This window comes from Trachypithecus francoisi, unplaced genomic scaffold, assembly GCF_009764315.1.
Source record: "Trachypithecus francoisi isolate TF-2019V2 unplaced genomic scaffold, Tfra_2.0 Lachesis_group5, whole genome shotgun sequence".
In the NCBI taxonomy this organism is placed as follows: domain Eukaryota; kingdom Metazoa; phylum Chordata; class Mammalia; order Primates; family Cercopithecidae; genus Trachypithecus; species Trachypithecus francoisi.
In genome coordinates, this window is record NW_022681470.1 from 104,919,459 (window position 1) to 104,941,813 (window position 22,355).

General features: G+C 43.8%; 1 protein-coding gene across 1 annotated transcript in view; it reads right to left on the reverse strand.

Moving 5' to 3' along the window:
* Positions 1-614: 614 nt before the first annotated feature.
* PTGFRN (prostaglandin F2 receptor inhibitor) overlaps positions 615-22,355 on the reverse strand; it is a 79,947-nt gene continuing 58,206 nt past the window's right edge. Inside the window, exons 6-9 of the mRNA XM_033199213.1 lie at positions 17,850-18,269; positions 10,838-10,945; positions 6,012-6,317; positions 615-4,185 (exon numbers count right to left, since the gene is read on the reverse strand). Of these exons, the coding sequence (XP_033055104.1) occupies positions 4,019-4,185; positions 6,012-6,317; positions 10,838-10,945; positions 17,850-18,269 (1,001 nt within the window). The 3' untranslated portion in view covers positions 615-4,018. The remainder of the gene's footprint in view (positions 4,186-6,011; positions 6,318-10,837; positions 10,946-17,849; positions 18,270-22,355) is intronic.

Here is a 22,355-nt window from a genome sequence, read left to right on the forward strand (position 1 = left end):
ATGAAGTTGGTCCCTGAACAGGACACAAAAGACAGAGAGAACACAAATGAGGCCAACAGGAGAGTGAATGGCGGAGGCCAGCCAAGGGCAGGCAGCTGTTCCACGGGCCCGCAGGGAGTTGGGTTCTCGGTATTCACTCCTGCCCAGGCCTGCTGCCGCCAGCGGCCTAGGGAAGAGGCTTGTTTTTCTATTACAGGGGTTGCTACCTTCTGGACTGATTTGGCCCCAGACTGCATCATGAGTCAGAAAAACCACTCTGTTCCAGTCACGACATGGTCACAGAACTTTGATGCTTCCTCAACTGCAAAGAGGAACAATATCTAACTTCTCTCTTTCCTGAGAGGACTCCTGTAAGGTCATGGGAATTCCCTGAAAGAGCAGAAGGCCTTCCGTAAATAATAGGATCCTAGCCCTCACCTTTCCACCTGGTGGGAACTTCAACACTGATCCCATCAAATCCGTTTCTTCTCTTATCATCAGTGAAAATCTGCAGTGCTTTTACAGGATTCAAAGAGATCAGAAGGTGCTAAAGTTCCTGCTGGAATCCAGTCACAATCCCTCATGCTGAAGATATGAAAGGATAACAGAGGCCAACATCAAGCTCCTCACACAACTTCAATTTAAATTAAACTTCCTTTAATGAAATAAAAAACAAATGGTGCATTGCATAATATTTGTGGTCACAGTATAAAACAATACAATTAGTTCATATAACATTGGATATGGACAAAAATACACAAGATCCTTTCTTTGTCTACGGAAAATTCTGCAGATCCTTATGTGCCACACTTAAAAAGAAAGTCAACGTTTTTTCTTCTAGGGATCTGCACACGTATTTATCACTGAGAATTTGGTCAAACAGTGGAGGAGAACTTACCCAAATCCCAGTTCCCTTCTTCCTCTGTTGTCATCGGTGAAGCTAAAAAAAAGTTTTCTGAAAGTAGCAAGTTGTGTAGTATTGCTTATTATTCCTGCCAAAAAGGCTCAGTCTTTGGCTCACAGATGTCAGTGACAAAATCATGGCTGCAGGCAGTCTGCAAAGCAAGAAGCAAGGGCCACCGGGGAAACAGACGAAGGTCTGGGCAGGAGGGGCCTCCTCTACCAAGATCTCAGGGAGCCCCTCAGATGGTGGGGGTGAGGTGGGGAAAGACACTCAAATACATACATTTTTAAATTAAAATTTAGCCCAGTTGGTGAGTCAGAGTTCTACTGTCCCATGAAAAATCTGAAAAGTTGTTAAAAAGTTGATTTGCATTTTCCTTTTTTTCAAAGTGAAAGGTGTATGTAAACATCATAAAGTAAACAATGTACAGAAATTTCGAGGCTTCTATCTGAATATAGCTTAGGCTCTTTCTGGGGCTATTTTTATGATTAGGAAAAAAAAAAAAACCCAAACTTTTATAAAGTTCCTCTTTGTTAAGAAGTGCAATTCCACCCGTGAGACGTGGCTGGGTCCCTCTTTCATTCACACCAGTGCTGCTGGTAGGAACCTCTTCTAGAAGAGCACTTGTCGCAGGGGTCGGGGGGGGGGGGGAGCCCTATTTGGTACAACAAAAGAGTGCATCTCACCACATGAAAAATACACATTCCTGGCAAATGTATATCCCTAGAAGGAACTAGGTCCTTGATACAATGCCCTGGGATTTCTTGCCCCTTCCTCCCAGCCCCCAGGTGACATGCAGCTTGGGTAGCCCAATGGACACGGGGCAGGTGGGTGGAGGTCAATGCCTTAACAACTCCAGCCCTGAACTGCAGCATCAGTATGAAAGGAAAAGGTACAGTGTGTAAGCACCTGTCACATTTACCACCATCGAGTGTCTGCTGTGACTCAGTCCATGGTTTTACACACACCCGGTCATGTCCAAAGCTAAGCACCCTTTCTTCCTACTAAGAAGGGCCTGTGCCAGTAAAATCCTGAATCTCCTTTTAATAGATGCAAGGGCTGAAAGGGCACTAGCTGTTACTAATACAGCACCTGTTTATATATTTGTTCTCTCTTTAATTCTCACCTGTACAATCACCTACAAGCTGCCTCTTCTGAAATAGCAGTTAGGATATAACATGCAGAAAATACCCAAATCTAGTGCCAACAAGGCCTCGTCCTCTTCCTCTAGTCACTCAGGCCCTGGTGGGGTATACCTGTTGCCCGTCTTCCCACCACAAGCCCGGACCAAGGAAAGGCTACTGTCAATGCAGAATCTAATGTTTCTATCCCGTGCACGGTCCTCTTGGGGGGTAAAACTCAATGGGAATCTGCCTCCGGGGCGACTCAGTGTTAAGTGCGGAACCGGCCGTTGGGGAGCAGGGGGCAAAGGTGAGCCAGGAGGAGCACAACTCCTGGCCCACAGTGACAAAGAGCTGCACATGAATGGCCATCATTTTGTATTAGTTTATTGCTCAAAACAAATGAATCTTTTTTTCCCCTTTGGAAGAGAGAGCAGTGTTAGATCCTTCAGAGCCAGGATAAAAGCAGAGGATTGCAATTAGGGCATGAGTCACCAGCAAGCCTCAGAAAACTCCACTGGGATGCTTCCGAAAGGCCAGTGCTGTACAGGGGGCGAGACGCTTCAGGGAGCAGGAGGCTCCGAGGGGAGAGCTTTTAAAGCAGCAGCAGAAGCCCGGGATGTAGAAGATCTCTTTCTGTCTACTCTCCTATTCCTGATGGGAGCAGTCGGGCAAAGCAGACCGCTCTCGACTCTGCTCTACAGGCCATTCACATGACAGCAAATTGCTAGGTTTCCTTCATGTCCCTATTAGGAAAGCAAACTTACCACAAAGTATACCCTTTCTCACTAACCCCCTGCAGTGGACCTTCAAAAGACCTGAAGGACTGGAAAGGTCATAGAAATTACATGGTGCTTCTAGGTAATTTCTGATTCCTTGAAGTCAGTCAGTCTCACAATGAGCAATGTGCCTTCAGGTTAAGGAGCCCAAGCAGCGTGTGAAGGGCATGGTGTATCTGTGGGTTCCCCTGCAAGTGTCTTGGTGACCAATGCCTTTGCCTCCCACAATGGGCAAGGCAGAGGAATAGTGGTGGCTTCTTTAGTCTAATTTGCACCTGGCACCACTCTGACCCTCCCGGCTCCAGCTGCATAAAAAATAACTTCGCGGGATCCCTCTTCTGCTCTTCCTGGGGTCCCCTGAGGCACAGTGGCCTCACAACTACTGAAGCAGGTGTCTGTTCCTTTCCTTATCCCCAACCTCTCCTTCCTTGCAGCCCTTCTTACTGCCCTGGACAGAGGTGGCTGTGTACTTTTCTTCATATTCATTCTTAAGGCTAAGGTGGCAAGATAAGGTGCTCAGTGGAGAGCCAAATTCTAGATTCCAGGGCCGCCATTTCAGCGCTCTCACAGAAAACAAATACAAAATAAATGGAAAAGGGACAGAGAAGCAAAAAAAAAAAAAAAAAAAAAAGCATTTGGGCTCGATAAGAAGTTATATACTCCAAGTTTGGATTTCAAATGTAGTCTAAACCCCTGAAAATAGGGGGTAGGGTAGGGTCGTAAAAGCCACAAATTAGCCTTCAGCACAGGTCTGTGTTGTCTGTCAGCCCGGTAGAGGGTGGCGCTCAGCAGCTCTCTGAGCACACGCCTCCAACGCGGAAGCTGGCTCTCAGGCGGGCAGGCACATTCTCACTGAAGATAAAGAACTCTGCATGCCATCACCCCTTCCTCACCACAACCCCGTGAAACAAAAGCTATAAACACACACAAGTCAGAGGATCTATAAACCAGTGGGAGAAAAATAATTAGATGAAGGTTAACCATTAAAAAGCTGCAGCTGGGAAAACACACACTCGATTGTTACATCAGAAAGTGCCGTGGGAAGAAGAGCCGTGTGCTGGTAAACATGTCCGCGCTCAGAACTTGACATGCAGAAAAGAGAGAGCGCCAAGTCCCACCTGAGATTAGAGAGGACTGGTTTTTAGTGTCACACACTTTGTTTTAAAATATCACTGTCCTCTTCTTGCCTCAATTGCTCCTAGAACGTCCCTCTGTCACTCCCCTCCCGGGCCAGCCTAGTCCATCTCCATCGACATGAGCCTGCGGCGCTCGCGCCGTGTCTCCTGAACCTCCTTCTTACAACACCAGTGGGAGCTGCAGTACCCGATGAGACAGGACAGGAGTCCGATGACCGTGGACAGACCCACGCCGATCAGCAAGGGATACTTGAAGGCGTTCAGCACTGGGAGGGAGAGATCAAAGGGGAAGCTGGTCAGTGCTGCGAGGAAGGCTGCTTTAGGGGCACCCTCACCTCCCTTCCCCACTGGAGCAGGATCTCCCCGAGAGATAAGGCCTCATTCCTCCTGCATCTAGCACCTAGCACACGACTGGAGACCGGAGAAGCTCAGCCTTATCTGTCACAAAAATGAGCAAATGTCTTCCCACCCAGCTCTGTGGGGAGAATAAAAACTATAAAGAAGATTTCACTCGATGCCTTTGAGTGTCAACTTGCTTTTTAGGGTTTTGGCAAAAGATTGATTTTTAAAAGTCAGTATAAGGGCATCGCACATTCAGCAGCAGATGCATCCTTAAAAAAACTGCATAAATCAATCCTATGCATCAAATAACTGAAGTGTACTAAGGGAGCTATTTTAAGTAACACTATAGTAAATTATCTAGCAAAGTGAATAATTACTCCCTTGTTTGTTAAATCTGGGTTTTTATACGGAGTTACTTCAAGCAAGGAATTCCTAAGATACAAAATATGGTACAGATGACTTAAGTGTCAGAAATGCACAAACATCATTTAGATTCCACCCTTGAAATCCCACCTTCCCTTCCCATAAGTACCCATGCTCCTTGGGTGGACGCTGCCACTGGACTAGGTGCCTTATGTTTGCTAAGGTTTAATTTTCAAAATAGCCCCGTAAGACTATTAGCTCATTTTACGGAGAAAATGGATCAGAAAGGCTAAGTAGTCTGTGGAAGAGCAAGGGCTCTAATTTCCATCTGACCAATCACTAGGTTTCTACTCAAAAGCTTTCTACTCATCCTCGGACGCCCCTGGACTTTAATTCTCTTTATGGAGTTATTTCAACTAACATGTACTTTCTGAAATTTTCCACAAAGGAGACATGTTTGTTGTAAACCAAGGAACAACTGTCCCCATTCTGGGATGCTCAGGGAACAAAGCTCTGACTGTCTAGTTAGGTCGACCCTGGTGTTCGTCGTGGTCCAGTGAGGCTGGGAGCTCATCCTCCCATCTTGGGGCTCTGTGAAGTACCCACTCTTTGCCAGTGACTCCGGGAGGAATCTCTTTTTTTTTTTTTTTTTCTTGACGCGGAGTATTGCACTGTCGCCTGGGCTGGAGTGCAATGGTGCGATCTCGGCTCACTGCAACTTCCGCCTCCTGGGTTCAAGCAATTCTCCTGCTTCAGCCTCCTGAGTAGCTGGGATTACAGGTGCCCACCACCACACCAAGGCTAATTTTTTTTTTTTTTTTTTTTTGTATTTTTAGTAGAGACGGGGTTTCACTATGTGGGCCAGGCTGGTCTCAAACTCCTGACCTCATGATCCACCTGCCTCAGCCTCCCAGAGTACTGGGGTGACAGGCATGAGCCACTGCGCCCAGCCGTGAGTCTCTCTTCTTTAAGAAGCAAAACCAGTGGTAGTGAGAGTAGCAGATCACTAAGCTACAGCTCCCCTATCGACCTGAACCCTCTCTCTCAAGGCTGCTCTCTGTCTGCGCCTGGCAGAATCCGTGCCAACCCTCGGACACAATAAAGCGAGTTTCTATAAATGTATGGAAGAGGCAACGCCTTGAAAATTTTTCTAGTAAGTCTTGAAAATCATTTATCAATGGTGCCACCAGCACATAATAGCACAGCTGGGGAAACAGCAAGGGCTGCTGGGGCTCCTTCTGGGTGTAGACTCAGGCCAAGTCTAGAAAGAAAGCAGGACATGCTACAGCACATTCCTCAAACTGTGGCCACCTGGGTTCTGTCAGCTACAGCCTGGCACAGAAAGAAGACATTCCCAAACACTGAGAAATTTGGGTGACATTCTTACCATCCATTTTCACAGTTATAAAAACGGGCTTGGAGTGGATCTCTGTCTCCTTCTGCCAGGAACCTGTTGGTGACTTCACCCATGGAGTCACGGAACAGTAGTAGTTGCCAAAGTCCTGGTCCTCAGAGCCATGCACTTGCAGCAAGAATTCCAGCACACTCACGCGCTCCAGGCTGAGGTCGCTCTTCCAGTCCCTCTGGGAGGTGGTCACGATACCCTTCCGATCCAGGGAAGACAGGAGCACAGGAGCCTTGTCCAGGCCAAAGGAGTGCACCGCAAACCAGGACACATCAAAGGCCATGTCATCTGTGGATTACCAAGCCAAAACCCTGGGGTCAGTGCAATGGGCAGAAGTCACATGTATGGCCACCATCCATGTATGCGGCCCTTACTACGTATGGCAAGCACAGCACTACATGCCTTCGGTCTCACTGAATCCTCACAGCAGCCCTATGAGGAAGGCACTATCATACTTTTATTCTGTTATTATTGCCAGACTATATACCTGCTCAAGGTCATGTAGCCAGCAGGTAGCAGAGTGTGCAGCTTAACCCAGGGAGTACAGCTCCAGAGCCCAGCTTCTTAACCACTGCACTGCTGCCACCCAGACTCAGGGGCCACAGAAAGAAGAGTCAGGGTCAAAAACTGTCTCCCACAGAGAACACTGATCCGAAAACTGGTATGCGGGGACACTGCAGGCTCTGTCTCCCAAAGAAAGCCAGCTCCTTTGACATTTCAGGCAGAAGAACCCAAGACTGGAAGGACACGAAAGTCATATGGAACAAAATGTACATAAAATGAATTGCACTAAATTTAGAGCTGTAAACAGTTTAGGTTTTATTGTACACTATGGTTTTTCTTTCCTTGCAGAAGTGCTTAAGTTCAAAACGAGGAAAAAAAAATGTCAAGCTGAGAAAATGGAACACAGTTTAACAGTCCCAGAGAGTAATGCTGAATCGTAAAGTACTCTGCAAAATTAAGGTTCTAACAGCCTCAAATAAATTAATATGGGCATAAGAGAAAGAAGACTTTGGCACAAGTGGTAATTCTCATGGAATGTGAAAACAGAGCACACATCATAAGCCCTTGACCTCTTCCCTTGACTGGTACCAACCATTATCAGCTGTGTCGGCTCTGAGCTTCATCCAGCAACAAAAGACAACAGCCACAACACTGTTTTCTCTTAAATCCACTTGAGAAAGGATTTTATATAAATGTCAAATAACAATTTTTGCTGAACAAGAGATAACATTTATTCATTTAGTCAAAACACACTGATAGCCTCAAAAAGCACATTATAAGGCAAATAAATTATGTTCAGATGCTTACATATTAAAAACGTAAGCAGAACTAAAAGCAAGAATTTCTATGAAATTATCCAAACGATAATTCCTTTTTAGCTCACTCTAAACATGTAATATCTTCTCTTTTTCTCCCACTGACCCACTGTGGCACTTGAGCATAACTTTTTTTGTTGTTGTTCCCAGTATCTCTCCAAGGAAACCAGCTCCCTGGGGGCAGAGGGTGTGCCATAAACAGTCTCAGGCTCTCACAGTGCCAAGGGCAGAATGGACACCCGCATCACTCTCTTGTCTTCAATGAAAACTCTTAACTCAGTGCTGCTGTCACCTGCAGGTGCTGGGTGGTTGCTGAAGGCAAAAAGCCAAACCAGGTTCCCAGACTCTAAGCCCTGATCCCCACGGTGCCTTACGGTATGGGAGCCAGGCTCCAGGGCCAGGCTGCCTGGGCTAGCATCCCAGCACCAGCACTAATGAACCATGTGACCTGGGCGAGTTCCCCAAGTTCACTGAGACTTAGTTTCCTCATCTGCAAAATGAGAATGACAGCACCCAGGGTTAAATTAACTACATTCATTAAAATGCTTAGAACAGCACCTGGAGCACAGTAAGTGCTCAATAAAAGTTGGTCACCATGAACATTATCTCCACAGTACAACACACATGCTCCTACACACAGACCTGCTAAGGGGAAGGGCATTACCAGCTGCAGCAAATGCCGTTGGTGCCGGTCCACACCAGCTGGCAGGCTGAGCCTCTGGCTGCTGCAGGCGCTGGCTGTTAAAACTCACACACCTGTACCCTTCCCCTCTCCAGAGGCCCGGGCTTAGGCTGACACAAGCCACCACCTGGAGGTTCTGAAACACCCTCACTCCTTGGCCACTCAGCCTGTGGACAATGACTGACTAGTGAAGGGACAGAAAAGCCCAGTCCCCTTCCCTCCGGTGGGCCTGCTCTGTGGTACCCTCATGCTCCAGAGCTCCCCGTGGGGAGGTGGACTTGCTCCGAATTCATGCCTCGACCTCGGCCTTCTTCTCCAGCTCTATCTCAAGTCCCTGCCTCCCTCAGTGTTCTCCTGAGAGCACTCCCTCAATCCACCACTCACATGCTTGTCTTGTCTGTCTTTGCTTGGGGAGAACCTGACCTAAGATACTGCCTCAGAAGGGCCACAGTCCGCTGTCCCCCACCCCTGCTCTGCACAGAGCACCTTGGGCCACAAATCACTTATGCAACATGTCCTTCACAAAAGAGCATTCCCTCACAGCCCACAGCATGTGTGAGGAAAAACTAAATTACAACTTGTGTTTAATAATTCAGAATCTTCCACCCACACAGTCCAAGAGTGCAAAGTTCTGCAAAATTGTGATCTGAAAGATAACAGCTACCTATAGCTTTTGCAATTAATTACACTGGAGGAAAAGACTTTTACATTAAGGGCACAACTGGTGACCTATTAATTTACTGAGAAAGAACATTTAAAGGATTTATTTTTGTATGTATCATAAATGAGCTTTAAGGGCAAACATGGTATTACATTTTTCCAACTTTTGAAAAGGATTGTCCTCCCTTTTCCCTGGTAGTCTCTTCTACTTTTAGCTTCATTTTCTCTTCTGAATCCTGCTTTCTGTCCTCAATCTTCCCCATCTCAGGTACAGGAGTGGCTTCTCATTCCTCTTCCCCTGTGAATGGAGCTGACCAACTACATGGATGTAGATGGGATTGTTTCTTTTCCTTTTCTAACATCTCCCACAAACTCTCCTTCTGTTTCCTACCTCTAAAGATCAACCATGTTCAGCTTCCCTACTAGAGCCAATTTTGGTATCAATCAACTAGTCCAGGGGTCAGTAAACTGCAGCCTGCAGGCCAAGTCCAGCCCACCACCTGTTTTTGTAAATAAAGTTTCACTGAGGCCGGGCGTGGTGGCTCACACCTGTAATCCCAGCACTTTGGGAGGCCGAGGTGGGCGGATCACGAGGTCGGGAGATCGAGACCATCCTGGCTAACACGGCGAAACCCCGTCTCTACTAAAAATACAAAAAATTAGCCGGGTGTGGTGGCGGGCGCCTGTAGTCCCAGCTACTCGGGAGGCTGAGGCAGGAGAATGGCGTGAACCCGGGAGGCAGAGCTTGCAGTGAGCCGAGACTGCACCACTGCGCTCCAGCCTGGGCGACAGAGCGAGACTCCGTCTCAAAAAAAAAAAAAAAAAAGTTTCACTGAACACGGCTATGCCCATTTGCTTACACTATTATCTATGGCTTCTTTCATACTACAATGACAGTGTTGAATAGTTGCCACAGAGGCCATCTGGCCCGCAGGGCCAAAATATTTCCTACCCAGGTCCTTTACAGAAAATATGTGCTGACCTGAACATTCAACTGGGAATCCTGCAGAAGCCAGATGTCCACCTGGATGGTGGCGGCATCCAGGTCTCTGCTTCCAGATGCTAGTGTTACCCAGTCCCCTGCTCAGGGACTCACTGGATTCACTGCAGGCTACCACCCTTTGCTTAGAGCTTGCCCCTTCATACAGAATGGAAAGCTAATTTTAGTTTCTCCCCAGGGCCACACTTCCAGCAGTCTCCACACAGAAACTTGTGACCTTTGTAGAGTTTGGCCTTTTCAAGGTGCAGATTTAGCCGGCAGCCATGGCTCTACTTGTGATGGGGTGGGTCAATACAGAGTGTTGAGGGTCAAAACATGCAGGAGAAAAGGGAAGCCCATAGGGAATTAGGTTCTTCATGAGTTCTTTAGGAAAAGGCAGAGGTGGGTACAGTCCAGCTCAGTAACAGAGATCCCTGAGTGCATTTAAAGTTCTTTCAAGCCTTATGGGTGGAAGAGTGAGAGAGGGACATCAACTGGTCACTGAATGGGGCTAAACAGAAAAGGAGTAAGACTGATGCATCCCACAACTCTTAGGCATCCTGTCAGCAATGCTAATATTTTCTGCAAAGAAAAGATGTATAATGATTTCCTAAGAATTCTAACTACAATAGCACCCTCTGGTCACCGGTTACTCCTTTGCTCTGTATGTCTTCATAGCATTAATTGCTGTGATATTATAGAGCACTTTATTTCTTGCCCATGTCCTCATCTAGGTTGCCATGCTCCCTGAGGACAGACTTTGGGCATTTTGTTCACTCCTCTATTCCCAGTATCTAGAGCAGCACCTGTATACCAAAGGAACTCAATACATATCTGAATGAATAAATGAGTGAAAGATACAAGAGGAGGAGCCAGACTCTGCCAATGGGTTTCAAATCAGCTCGAAACAGGCCTGGAAGTGACCCACTAACTGTCTTGACAGCTCAGAGTCAAATGTCTGGATGCATTCCCACACCATCTAGCAGATAGATGCATCCACTCAACAAGTATTTATTAAACACTTAATGAGTACAAACTACTAAGCCAGGCAGTTAGGGGATAAATAGATAATCCTACCCCTAACCTACATCTGTGTAACACAGTGCGGATGATATAAGAAACATTTACAGAAAGCAACATGGTGAAGGGGTGAGGATGAGTGAGGTACCTGGATCCAGTGCTGCTCCCTCGACAGTGATGATACAGAACAATTTGATCAGATCTCCCCGGATGACTGATGGTGTGTCCGAATGCACAGAAGCATTAAATATAGGACCTGGAAAAAAAGTAATGCCAGCCTCATTATTCTCTTTCATGCTTTTGTCAAATTCCATTCTTTGCACTCTAAGGGGCATCAAAATGTGGTTCTCTTCCCTGGGAACTGGTCTAGAAACTCACAGAATAGGTGTTCCAAGGTTGCCTCTCTTCTATTCAGAGAGACACGGGCATTAGGCACATCCAAGTGAGCTTCATCTTAAGATTACAACCAAAATAGAACTCTTCTGAAAGAATTACTTTTGCTCTGGCTTTTCTTTCTGATGGCCACAGTGACCTCATTCGAAAGCTACCCTCCACCCTGGAACAGCCTGGGCTGGTTCTAGTTCAACATAGTTCACTTCTAGGCCAGGGTGGCTTAGGGATCAGAGGAACAGGGACTGAAGCAAGAATGCTTTTGGTCCCAGTGGAGTAAGTGGCCTCACTGCACTGTGCTAGGTGCTGGGGAAAGGGGCCTTGTTACCAAGAGTCTGAAATCTGGTAAGGAGACAGACATGCCAACAATGATGTTTCTATGAGGTATGGTGGGAGAACTCAAGGCACAGCTCCAGCCTGCCAGGGAAAATGGAGGCAGCCTGGATATGCCTTTTTCCTTTTTTTTTTTTTTTTTTTTTTTGAGATAGAGTCTTGCTCTGTTACCCAGGCTGGAGTGCAGTAGTGTGATCTTGGCTCACTGCAACCTCCACTTCCTGGGTTCAAGTGATTCTCCTGCTTTAGCCTCCTGGGTAGCTGGGATTACAGGCATATGCCACTATGCCCTGTGGATTTTTGTATTTTTAGTAGACACAGGGTTTCACCATGTTGGCCAGCCTGGTCTCGAACCCCTGACCTCAAGTGATCTGCCCATCTCCCAAAGTGCTGAGATTACAGGTGGATATGCCTTTAAAAGACTACTCAGGTTGGGGAGGCTGTGTGTTGTAGGAAAGCTGGAAGTATAGGGAAACTTTCAGTATTTTTTGCTCAAAAGCTGGGAACCTAAAACTGCTCTAAAAAATAGTCTGGGCCAGATGCAGTAACTCATGCCTGTAATCCCAGCTCTTTGGGAGGCCGAGGCAGGTAGGTCGCTTGAGCCCAGGTGTTCAAGACTAGCTTGGGGAACATGGCAAAATCCCATCTCTACAAAAAATACAAAAATTAGCTGAGCACGGTGGTGCACACCTATAGTCCTAGCTACTCAGGTGACTGAGGTAGGAAGAGGATTGCTTGAGCCTGGGAAGTTGGGGCTACAGTGAGTCAAGACCGTGCCACTGCACTTCAGCCTGGGTGATAGAGCAAAATCCTGCCTCAAATAAATAAATAAATTAAATTAAAATAAAGTCTGGTAAACAAAAACAAACTTACAAAACCCTACCCGAACTGGATTTGTCTTACATGCCTCCCTGAGAACGCTGTAGGCAGAATTATTATTTTTAACTCACTTATGAATTCCTCTTAGGTGAGAACATTCCATAGCTTTCAGCTTAGCTAATCCTAAGGGTTCAATGTTTACTTTATCCCAACTCCTAAAATCTAGGAACAGGCAAACCTAAAAGAAATTCACAGAACATCAATGCTATGGGACTCCCCTTGGGTCTCCTGGGAAGCAGCGATTGAAGGCCCTAGGTGCTGACTGTAAAACTATTTAGAAGTTAAGAATATAGGTAATACTACTACTTGTTCAGATTGCCAGAAAGAAACAAGTATCCTAAAGTACCTTTTCTAAACGTGCAGAAGAAATGGCCATGACAGAGGGAGTAACATGATGAAAGGGCTATATTTTCATTTTGACATGATGACTAATAAGATGAATTCATCAGATTGCTTTCCTAACCAAGTATATAAATACTTTGTGCTTTCCTGGGAGAAAGGTGAAGGATGGTTATAGAATATTGAACCCTGGGGGTTAGGCAGCTCTGGATGGGGAACTGCTGAGAGTTCTGATTATTCAGGGAATAGCAGGGGCGTATGTAACTCTAAGGGGATAAAGAACTGACAGAATGGCTGTTCCAGGAAATGGGGAAATGGATGAAAGCAAAGACAAGGAAGCCTGACCTATTTCTGGACATCATCCCCTTCAATTAACTCAGCTCTAAGCCCTGGCTCCCTCAGGCCTTATACCCTGGACTTGCTCTGCCTGGAGTGGTAAGGTGGGGCAGGATTAAGCCAAACTGCCCAGAGTTGGCTCTGTGTGGTGACTGGGGACACTTATGCCATAGGCGGCCATCTGTCAGTGAGTACAGGTTAGCAGCAACCATGGTGAGCAAGGGGGGGTGTGTGTCATATTTTTCTCAGATTAGAAATGTCATGGTAATACACAGAACTACACTGAGGGGCTTTTCTAGTGTTCAGGCCCCTCCTAAGAGAACATAAAACGACAAAACATTAAGAAATTCTCATGGATTTATCTGTTTAATTTGAAGCAGCAAAGAAGACTTACTTAATTCGAATAAATTTCACTTTTTCTTTATGTTTCCAAAGAAAACCCAAATACCTCCTAGGTCACATTACAGTTCTCACTTCCCCTACTGGACGTGGGAATCAACGGAGCATTTGTGCTGCAGCTCACAAGGCAGACAAGGACTGGGGGAAAAGGCCTGCATTGTGGTGAGCTATTCACAGGAGTGGATTTCCTCCTAATGAAATCAGCAGCTCACTGTTAATATGGGTCATTATCCCAGGCTTAGAAATATTTTCATTATGGTCAATTTCTGTGGTAATGCTGTTTTTGTGAGGGGATTTGTCTGGTTTACTTCACAGATGACAGGGTATGGTACAGAGAGTTTAAATGAACAACCAGAGTCACTAGGGGTCCCCCAACTCCTAGTCTGCAGAGAGTATAGGAACTACTTAACTTTTAAATACAAACATTGACATAAACCATGTTCCAACCTTGGCTTCTAAAAAAAGCTGTTACTGGTCCTTTTTTTAATGAAAGCAAAAGTTACAGACCATCTGCATGTCCATCCATAGAGTAATGGCTAAGCAAATTCAAGTATGTAAAGTTATTAAAGGTGGTACTAATATTTACCTAGAACTGGTTACAATATGGAAAGTGCTGATCTTATAACACTAAAGGGAGAAAAGCAGGTCCTAAAATTGTATGTACAGCTTGATCTCAAAGTCATGAAGAAAACATACAAGAAAAACATTCTAGGAAGATGAACAACACAAATTAACAGTCTCTGGTAGGAGGATGGATGAGTCTCTTTTCCTTCTTTCTACATTACTCTATTTTCAAATTTTCTATATATATTACGAAGAAAAAAATTTATTCTTCTTCTTTTAAAAGGCCAAAGCCTACACTATCATATTTAAATACCATTTTCCTCTTGACACTTTGAATCAGTAAAAGCTAGCACTCAGTAGGGCTCCTTGGTTTTCAGTACCAAAAAGCAGATGCCCTGAAATCAGGGGACAGGGAGGTGAACATTGAAGAACCCCTTCGTTGCGTGTCTTAAGGTATGTCACTGATTTTTAGGAAGCAAAGGCTGTTCAGTTTCAAATCAATGTTTGCTGGTGGCTATTCAGGGCTACAGTATTGTGCTGGGTGCTGAATTTGATGGCAGCTTCTTCTAATTAAAATGTGAACTGGCCATGACAACTCTGTGGATTAAATAAAATAAAAACCTTAGGCAATCTACTCAACCTGGAAGCTACAGTGGTTTTATCTGTTATGCTGAGATTTAAAGAATTGAGGAATAGATTCAACATCCACTCCTCACCCAGAAATAGATACAAAAGACTCTGTGTCTCCCCTTTTCCACATGAGAGTTTAAAAGAAAGATCAAATAACAAATGTAAAACAAGATGGAACAGATTCCTACAGACAGCAAAACAAATACACAAATAAAGGACAAAAACCACATAATCATCTCATCTCAATAGACACAGAAAAAACATCTGACCACATTCAACACCTTTCCATGACAAAAATACTCAACAAACTAGGAATGAAAAAAAAACTAAGAATGGAAGGAAACACACTAGGAGTAGAAGGAAACTTCCTCATTCTGATAAAGGGCATCTATGAAAATCCCACAGTGAACACGATACTTAAAGGTGAATGAGACTGAACACTTTCCCCCTACGATCAGAAACAAGACAAGAATGTCCACTTGTGCTACTTCTATTCAACACTGTATTGGAGGTTCTGGCTGAGCAATTACTCAAGAAAAAGAAATAGAAGATATTCAGTTTGGAAGGGAGAACTAAAACTAGTTCTATTCACAGATGACATAATCTTGTATTTTAAAAATTGTAACGAGTCCCCAAACTTTAGAAATAATTAGAATTAATAAACAAGTTCAGCAAAGTCACAGGATTCAAGATCAATATACAAAAGCCAGTTGTACTTCTATAAAACTGCAATGAATAAACAAGCAGAAAAGTAAATTAAGAAAGCAATTCTATTTACAATAGCATCAAAAAGAATAAAATACTTAGGATAAATTTAACAAAAGAAACATGATTTGTACACTGAAAACTACAAAACACCATGGAAAAAATTTAATACCTAAATAAATGGAAAGATATCCCATGTTTATCAAATGAAAAACAATATTGTTAAATGGCAATGCTTTCCAAATTGATCTACAGATTTAACACAATCCTCATCAAAGTCCCAGATGCCTGGACTGTGGAAATTAACGGGCTGATCCTAAAAGTCACATGGAAGTGCAAGGTATCCAAAACAGCCAAAACAATCTTGAAAAAGAACAAAATTGGAAGTCTCCAACTTCTTGATTTCAAAACTAACTACAAAGCTACAGTAATCAAACAATGTGATACTGGTATAGGAAGAGAAATCTAGATCACTGAAATAGAATTGACAGTCTAGAAATAAACCTTAACATTTATGATTAAATGATTTTTGACAAGGGTACATAAACAAATCAATGGGAGAAATACACTTTTCAATAAATGGTGCCAGGACAACTGGCTATCTCCTTCCAAAATAATAAAAGTTGGATCCCTTCCTCTTAACTACATACAAAAATTAACATGAATCATAGCCTAAAATGTAAGAGCTAAAACTATAAACTCTTGGAAGAAAACATAGGTGTTAATCCTCACAGCCTTAGCTTAGGCAGTGATTTCTTAGACATAGCAAAAACACAAGCAGCAAAAGGAGAAAAAAAAAAGCAGATGAACTTCATCAAAATTTAAAAATTTGGTGTTTCAAGAGACATCATTAAGAAAGTGAAAGACAACACACAGAATGGGAGAAGATATTTTCAAATAATAATGTTTATGGCAGCACTATTCATAATAACCAAAAAGTAGAAATAGTCTAAACGTCCATCAACAGATGAATGGATAAACAAATGTGGCATATCCATACAATGAAATATTATTCAGCCATAGAAAGGAATGAAGTACTGATACCTGCTACAACATGAATGGACCTTGAAAACATTATGCTAAGTGAAAAAAAGCAAGTCATGAAAGTCCACATATAATATGATTCAATTCATATGAAATACCCAGAAGAGGCAAATCTATAGAGACAGAAAGTAAATTAGTGGTTGCCAGGGGCAGGGGCATGGGGGCATGGGAATGATTACTAACGAGAGCGGAGTTTCTTTTTGAGGTGATTAAAATGTTCTGGAATTAGATAGTGGTGATGGTTGTACAACTCTGTGACTATACTAGAAACCACTAAATTGTACACTTTTATAGTGAATTTTACGGTATGTGAGTTCTATCTCAATAAAGCTGCTATTAAAAACAAACAGATACACAATAAAGGAAGCCTATGCTTTCTCTGCTCTTTCCAAATCTAAGGGCTTAAATCAATATTTACCCTTTAATTTAAAGGTCAAGCGATGTTAGAAGATTATTTCACTATATACCATAAAAGGTTATAATAATACAAAATAATATTAATAGAAAACAAACTTTATTAGAGTCTAGCTTATCTTTAATATAAATACTAATTATTTAATTCAATAAATATCTTGCATTCATTATACTGATTCAATTGATACCTGAATGTTTACAGAGGAGTATCAATATATACATTCACAAATTTCTAACTAAAACCCAGGAACCCAGGGCAGAGTTAGTGAAAACATTTAGTCTTAAACTCACAAATGATAATCCTTTGCATTGATATTCTAAATAAGATTGGGGTTGAAATACTTTCAAATCATCTTCCTACTGAAACACACACATACACAGACAAAGGCTGTTAAAAATCTTCCACTTTTGGCAAGTCATTTAACACCTTGGGAGGCTCGATTCCCTCCTCTCTTTCTTTATACTCCACCATGTTCCCTAAAGCATCTGAAGTAGCTGAGCTTCAGTTCATTTTCTTAAAATGAAAGCAGAAATGAAAACATACACTCATCCAAAAACTTGTACATGAATGTCCACAGCAGCATTATTTATAATAGCCAAGAACTGGAAACACCCAAATGTCCATCAGCTGATGAATGGATAAACAAAATGTGGCACATGCATACAATGGCATCTTATTCAGTCATAAAAATGAACAAAGCACTGATACATGCTACAATATGGATGACCCTTGAAAACATTTTGCTCCAAAAAAGAAGCCAGATACAAAGGCCACATATTATATTCCATTTATGTGAAATGTCCATAATAGGCAAAATGTCTAGAGACAGAAAGTAGATCATGGTTGTTGCAGAATGGGAGGTGGGGAATGGAGTGTGAATGGAGGATATTGGCTGAGGGGTCCAGGTTTCTTTTGGGGTCATGAAAACGTTCTAAAACTGGTTGTGGTGATGATCACACAACTTTGTGAATATGTGAAAAGTCACTGACTTATGCACTTTAAACAGGTAATTGTATGGCATATGAATTGCATCTTAACAAAGCTGTTTTTAAAAATGAGGGCATCTGATCAAAACCCTAGAGTCTCTTCTAGCTCCATCTAGGATTCAACAGGACTCCCTGCTCACCTGAGGTTTGGAAGTCTATCTCAATAGGATTGGAGAGACTGGTTGCTGCTTCTCGCCAAAGGCTGCCTCTGACAGGAGACCAGGCTGTCACCATGCAGCGGTACAGCCCTGCGTCTGAGACCTGAGTCTGGTACATTCGATAGCGGAACTCATCCTCCTGCACTTTTTCTAAAACAACGCCATCCACCCGTGATGCGTCTGTCCAATTCTCCAGCTTCACCACAGAATCCTGGTCCAGAGAGATGATGTACTTCGTTTCATTGGGACTGGAGAGGTCGCCGACAGGCTTCTCAGCCGTGATGAGAACAGAGTAGCGTGGCGACTTAATATTCTTGGAAGATACTTTGCAAGTCATCTCAAATGTATTTCCTGCAGCAAAGAAAGGCTTTGGCTGCCTCGCCTTCACCACAAGCACAGAATCTGGAAGGAAGGACCAGAAGGATATGATTTCCAACAAGATCAGTTAAAATAAAAATGCAACTAAAAGCAAAATAACCAAGAAATAGAAATTTATTTGCAAATTTCCACACAAAAGCACCTATGAAAATCGGGAAACTCAGAAAGAAAATCATGTGTATCTATAAGCAGGCTAAAACCACCCCATTGGAAGTTAACAGTCTGAAATTAATCAGTGGGTGTCAGGAGAGAGGAAATTATGGTGAGAACCAGTTTTAAGGCTTTTTAAGTCCTTAAGAAGTTTCACCAGGAAGAGTTTGGTAACCCACTATTGGTGCTCCAAAAGATGCAAGGCAGAGGGCACTTCTAGCAAGGTGGGAAAGACATGGTTGAACACAACACCATGACCTCCAAGCCAGGCTCCTGGCCATACAATTTGCCTCTCCTCCCCAGGGGTCTGCTAAATGCAGGGAAAGTGCCCGTAGCTAAGCCAGCCTGCAGGGAGGAATATAGCAAGGGAGAAATGAGTTCTCTCTGTTTAATCATATGATAGTGACATTACAGATTTATTGCTAAAATGACTGTAGCGTATATATTTGCAGATCTAATAATTTCCACTTGGTTTACACTTTAATTTCAGAAATGCTATTTAAACATTTTGAGAGGTGTCTATGGCTATGCTAACTTTAGGTTTAAGCGGATTACTCCTTGTGTCTCTGTCAAAACAACAATGCCTACACAGGTACACATTAGAATTCATCTATTACAGTAGCACAATATCAGGCACTTGGAAGGTGCTTAAATATTTGTTGAGTGGATGAATAAATGAATTAGACACATTCTTTTTATCCTTTAATAAGATGATGAATCCTATAATCCGTCCAGTTACAAGATGAGATTTTTACGTTAGATTTTTTGGAACACTTGTTCTACCAAACCGATTAGCAGAACATATATATTATGAACTCTCTCCAGAACCACTGACTGCTGAGCTTCCACTGAGCCACCACATTCTTTCTTGATTTTCCTGTGAGTTTGGTCATTCATTCACCAATTTAAACATGTATTTATTGAGAGCCTTCCATACTGCAGGTACTGGAAACATAATGGTGAATAAATAAATACAAAAATCCCTCCCTTTATATGCTAGTGAAGGAAGACAAATGAAATACACAAAATATATGGTATGGTTAGATGGCGATAAATGTTTAAGAGATAATAAGCAACCAAGGAAGAGAAAAAGCGTGGATTTGTATATGGAAGGAAAGTGTGTGTGCCGCAACCGTAAATACAGAGATCAGGGACATCCTCACCGAGGAGGCAACATTTTAAAAAGAACCTGAGCTGGGTGTAGTGGCTCATGCCTATAACCTCAGTGATTAGAGAGGCTGAGGCAAGAGGACTGCGTGAGGTCAGGAGTTTGAGATCAACCTGGACAACACAGCAAGACCCTGTGTCTCGAAAAATAAAATTAAATAATTAGCCAGGCACAGAGCATGTGCCTATAGTCCCAGCTACTTGGGAGGCTTGAGCCCAGGAGTTTGAGGCAACAATGAGTTATGATGGTGCCACTGTACTCCAGCCTGGGTGAGAGAGCAGGCCCATGATTCTAAAAAAAAAAAATTAAAATTAAAAATAAAATAAAATAAATAAAAAGGACCTGAAGGAAGTGAGGGAGCAAGTCCTATCTATCTTGGGAAGAGCATTCTAGGCTGATGGAACAGCAGGCAGAAAGCTACAAGCCAGGAACACACCTGGTATATTTGAGGAGCCCGGAAGGGCAGAGTGGCTGGATGGAGTGGGTGCTGGGGAGGGTGCTAGGTGAGGCCAGAAGGTAATGGGACCAGTTGGTACAGAACACCTAAGACCACTTAGAGGATTCTGGGTTTTGCTCTGAGTGAGATGGAGAGGCTTTGAAGATTCAGACCGGAGGAGTTTCAGGACCTGACTTATATTTAACAGGATTGTTCCAGCTGCCGTGTGCTAGGGCAGAGCAAGGAGACGAGCTGGGAGGCCAGGGCTGTAATCCAGGCAAGGGTGGTGCCGTAAATGGCAGAGTGTGAAAAGTAACCAGATTCTAAGTCAATTTTAAGAACGAGGAGTCCAGGATGAAGGTTTTGGGCTGAGCCACTAGAACAATGGTGCTGGAGAAGGCTGGGAGAAGAGAGCTGGCAGATGCGATGGGAAGCGTCCTTTTGAACAGGAATTTGAGATGCCCATTAGTCAAATAGTGTCAAGAACGTAATGTAATATTGAGTCTGGAGTTCTGGAAAGAGGTCCGGGGTAGACATGTAAATCTGCAGTCACTGGTGTCTAGGTGGTATTTAAATTCATGAGATTAGAGACATCACCAAGAAGGTGAGGTTAAATAGAAAAGAAGTCCAAGTCCAAGGACTATGTCCAAAGACTATGTCCTGAGGTAGTCTAATGTTCCAGGGTTCAAAAAATGAATAGAAGCCAGCAAAGGAGGCGGAGAAATAGCTAATAAAGTTGGAAAAACGCCCTGAGAAGGCAGTGTCCCACAAGCCAAGGGAAAAACCAAAGGACTCCCAAGAGGAGGGAATCACTTGTGTCAAATTCTGCTAAGTCAAATAAAATAACTGACAATAGGATTTTCCAATATGATGATTACTGGCCACCTTACCACAAGCAGCTGAGGGGAAAGCCTGATTCAAGTAGGTACCAGAGAGAATGGAAGGAGAAAAACCAGACACACTGAGTATGTATACATCAAATATTACTGTTATAAAAGGAAAAAGTATTAAGTAGACAAATGGGTGCCGGCAACAGACAGATGGATGAAGAAGCAAGATCAAGATTAGCATAAAAAAGGTGGGGACCTGGCACGGTGGGTCATGCCTGTAATCCTAGCACTTTGGGAAGCCAAGGCAGGAGGATCATTTGAGGCTAGGAGTTCAAGACCAGCCTGAACAACACACTGAGATCCTGTCTCTACCCCCACCCCTCAAAAAAATAGCCAGGCATGATGGTAAAGGCCTGTAGTGCCTCTAGTTCCAACTACTCGGGAGGCTGAGGTGGGAGGATAACTTTAACCTACCTAGGAGGCTGAAGCTACAGTAAGCCATGATCATGACACTGCAAGTCAGCCTGGGTAACAGAGCAAGACCCTGTCTCAAAAATAATAATAATAATAATAAGCTGTATGTGGTGGTGAGCACTTGTAGTCCCAACTGCTCAGGAGGCTAAGGTGGGAGGATCACTGGAGCCCAGGAGGTCGAGGCTGCAGTGAGCTACAATCACACCACTGCACTCCAGCCTGGGCAACAGAGTGAGACCCTGTCCCTAAAAACAAAACAAAACTAAAACAACAAAAAATACCACAACCCTCACTCCCTACCCCCTCTTAAAAACCCAAGGAAACCTGGATCTAACAGCACATTGACGGACCGATGGGAAAGGTCCAGAAGGGAGAGAATTACTGAAGATGTAAGAGAGAGCAGCCATGGTCTAAGTAGTGAGAGCGGCTGGCCTCTGCCAGGTCGTATGCTAGGTGACCTGGTCTCAGCCCTGGGGCAGCGTGAATGAGTATTCTCCTGATTATTTCTACTTTTAGGAGAACAGGAAGCAGGGCCAACAGCTGAGAAAGAAGCTGTGGGAGGAGGTTTGCAGAGACAGAAGGTTGTATGCAGTAATCACTTAGGAGAGTGGGGAGATAAACAGACTAAGGAAATGCAGAATAATTCTCAGGCAGTGCTGAGAGCCCACTTGTCACAAGTGACCACTACTTTAAAGGGAGACCAGTCAACATGTTTGAATGTTCCTCTCCAACCACATTAGCTCTGTGGGCACGGGTAGGGAGGCTGCAGAAAGCTGCCTTTGAACTGGGCTGTGGTTTGGCCAGAGTCTAATGCAAACTGAGAAAGGAAGGGAGCTAGGGGTGTATGCAAGGGAATGATTAAGACTGACTGGGAATTTAGGCTAGGTAACAGTAGGTGACCACATAACTTACCCCTACCTCCCAGCTTTAGCTCTGAGAATGAAAGAAGGTGCTATCATAACGTACACCAGTCCAGGTGTACGCTGGACTACAAACAGGCACCCTAGTGAGAGAGACGTGAAGACACAATGGGAGTGAAGGACGATGTCAGG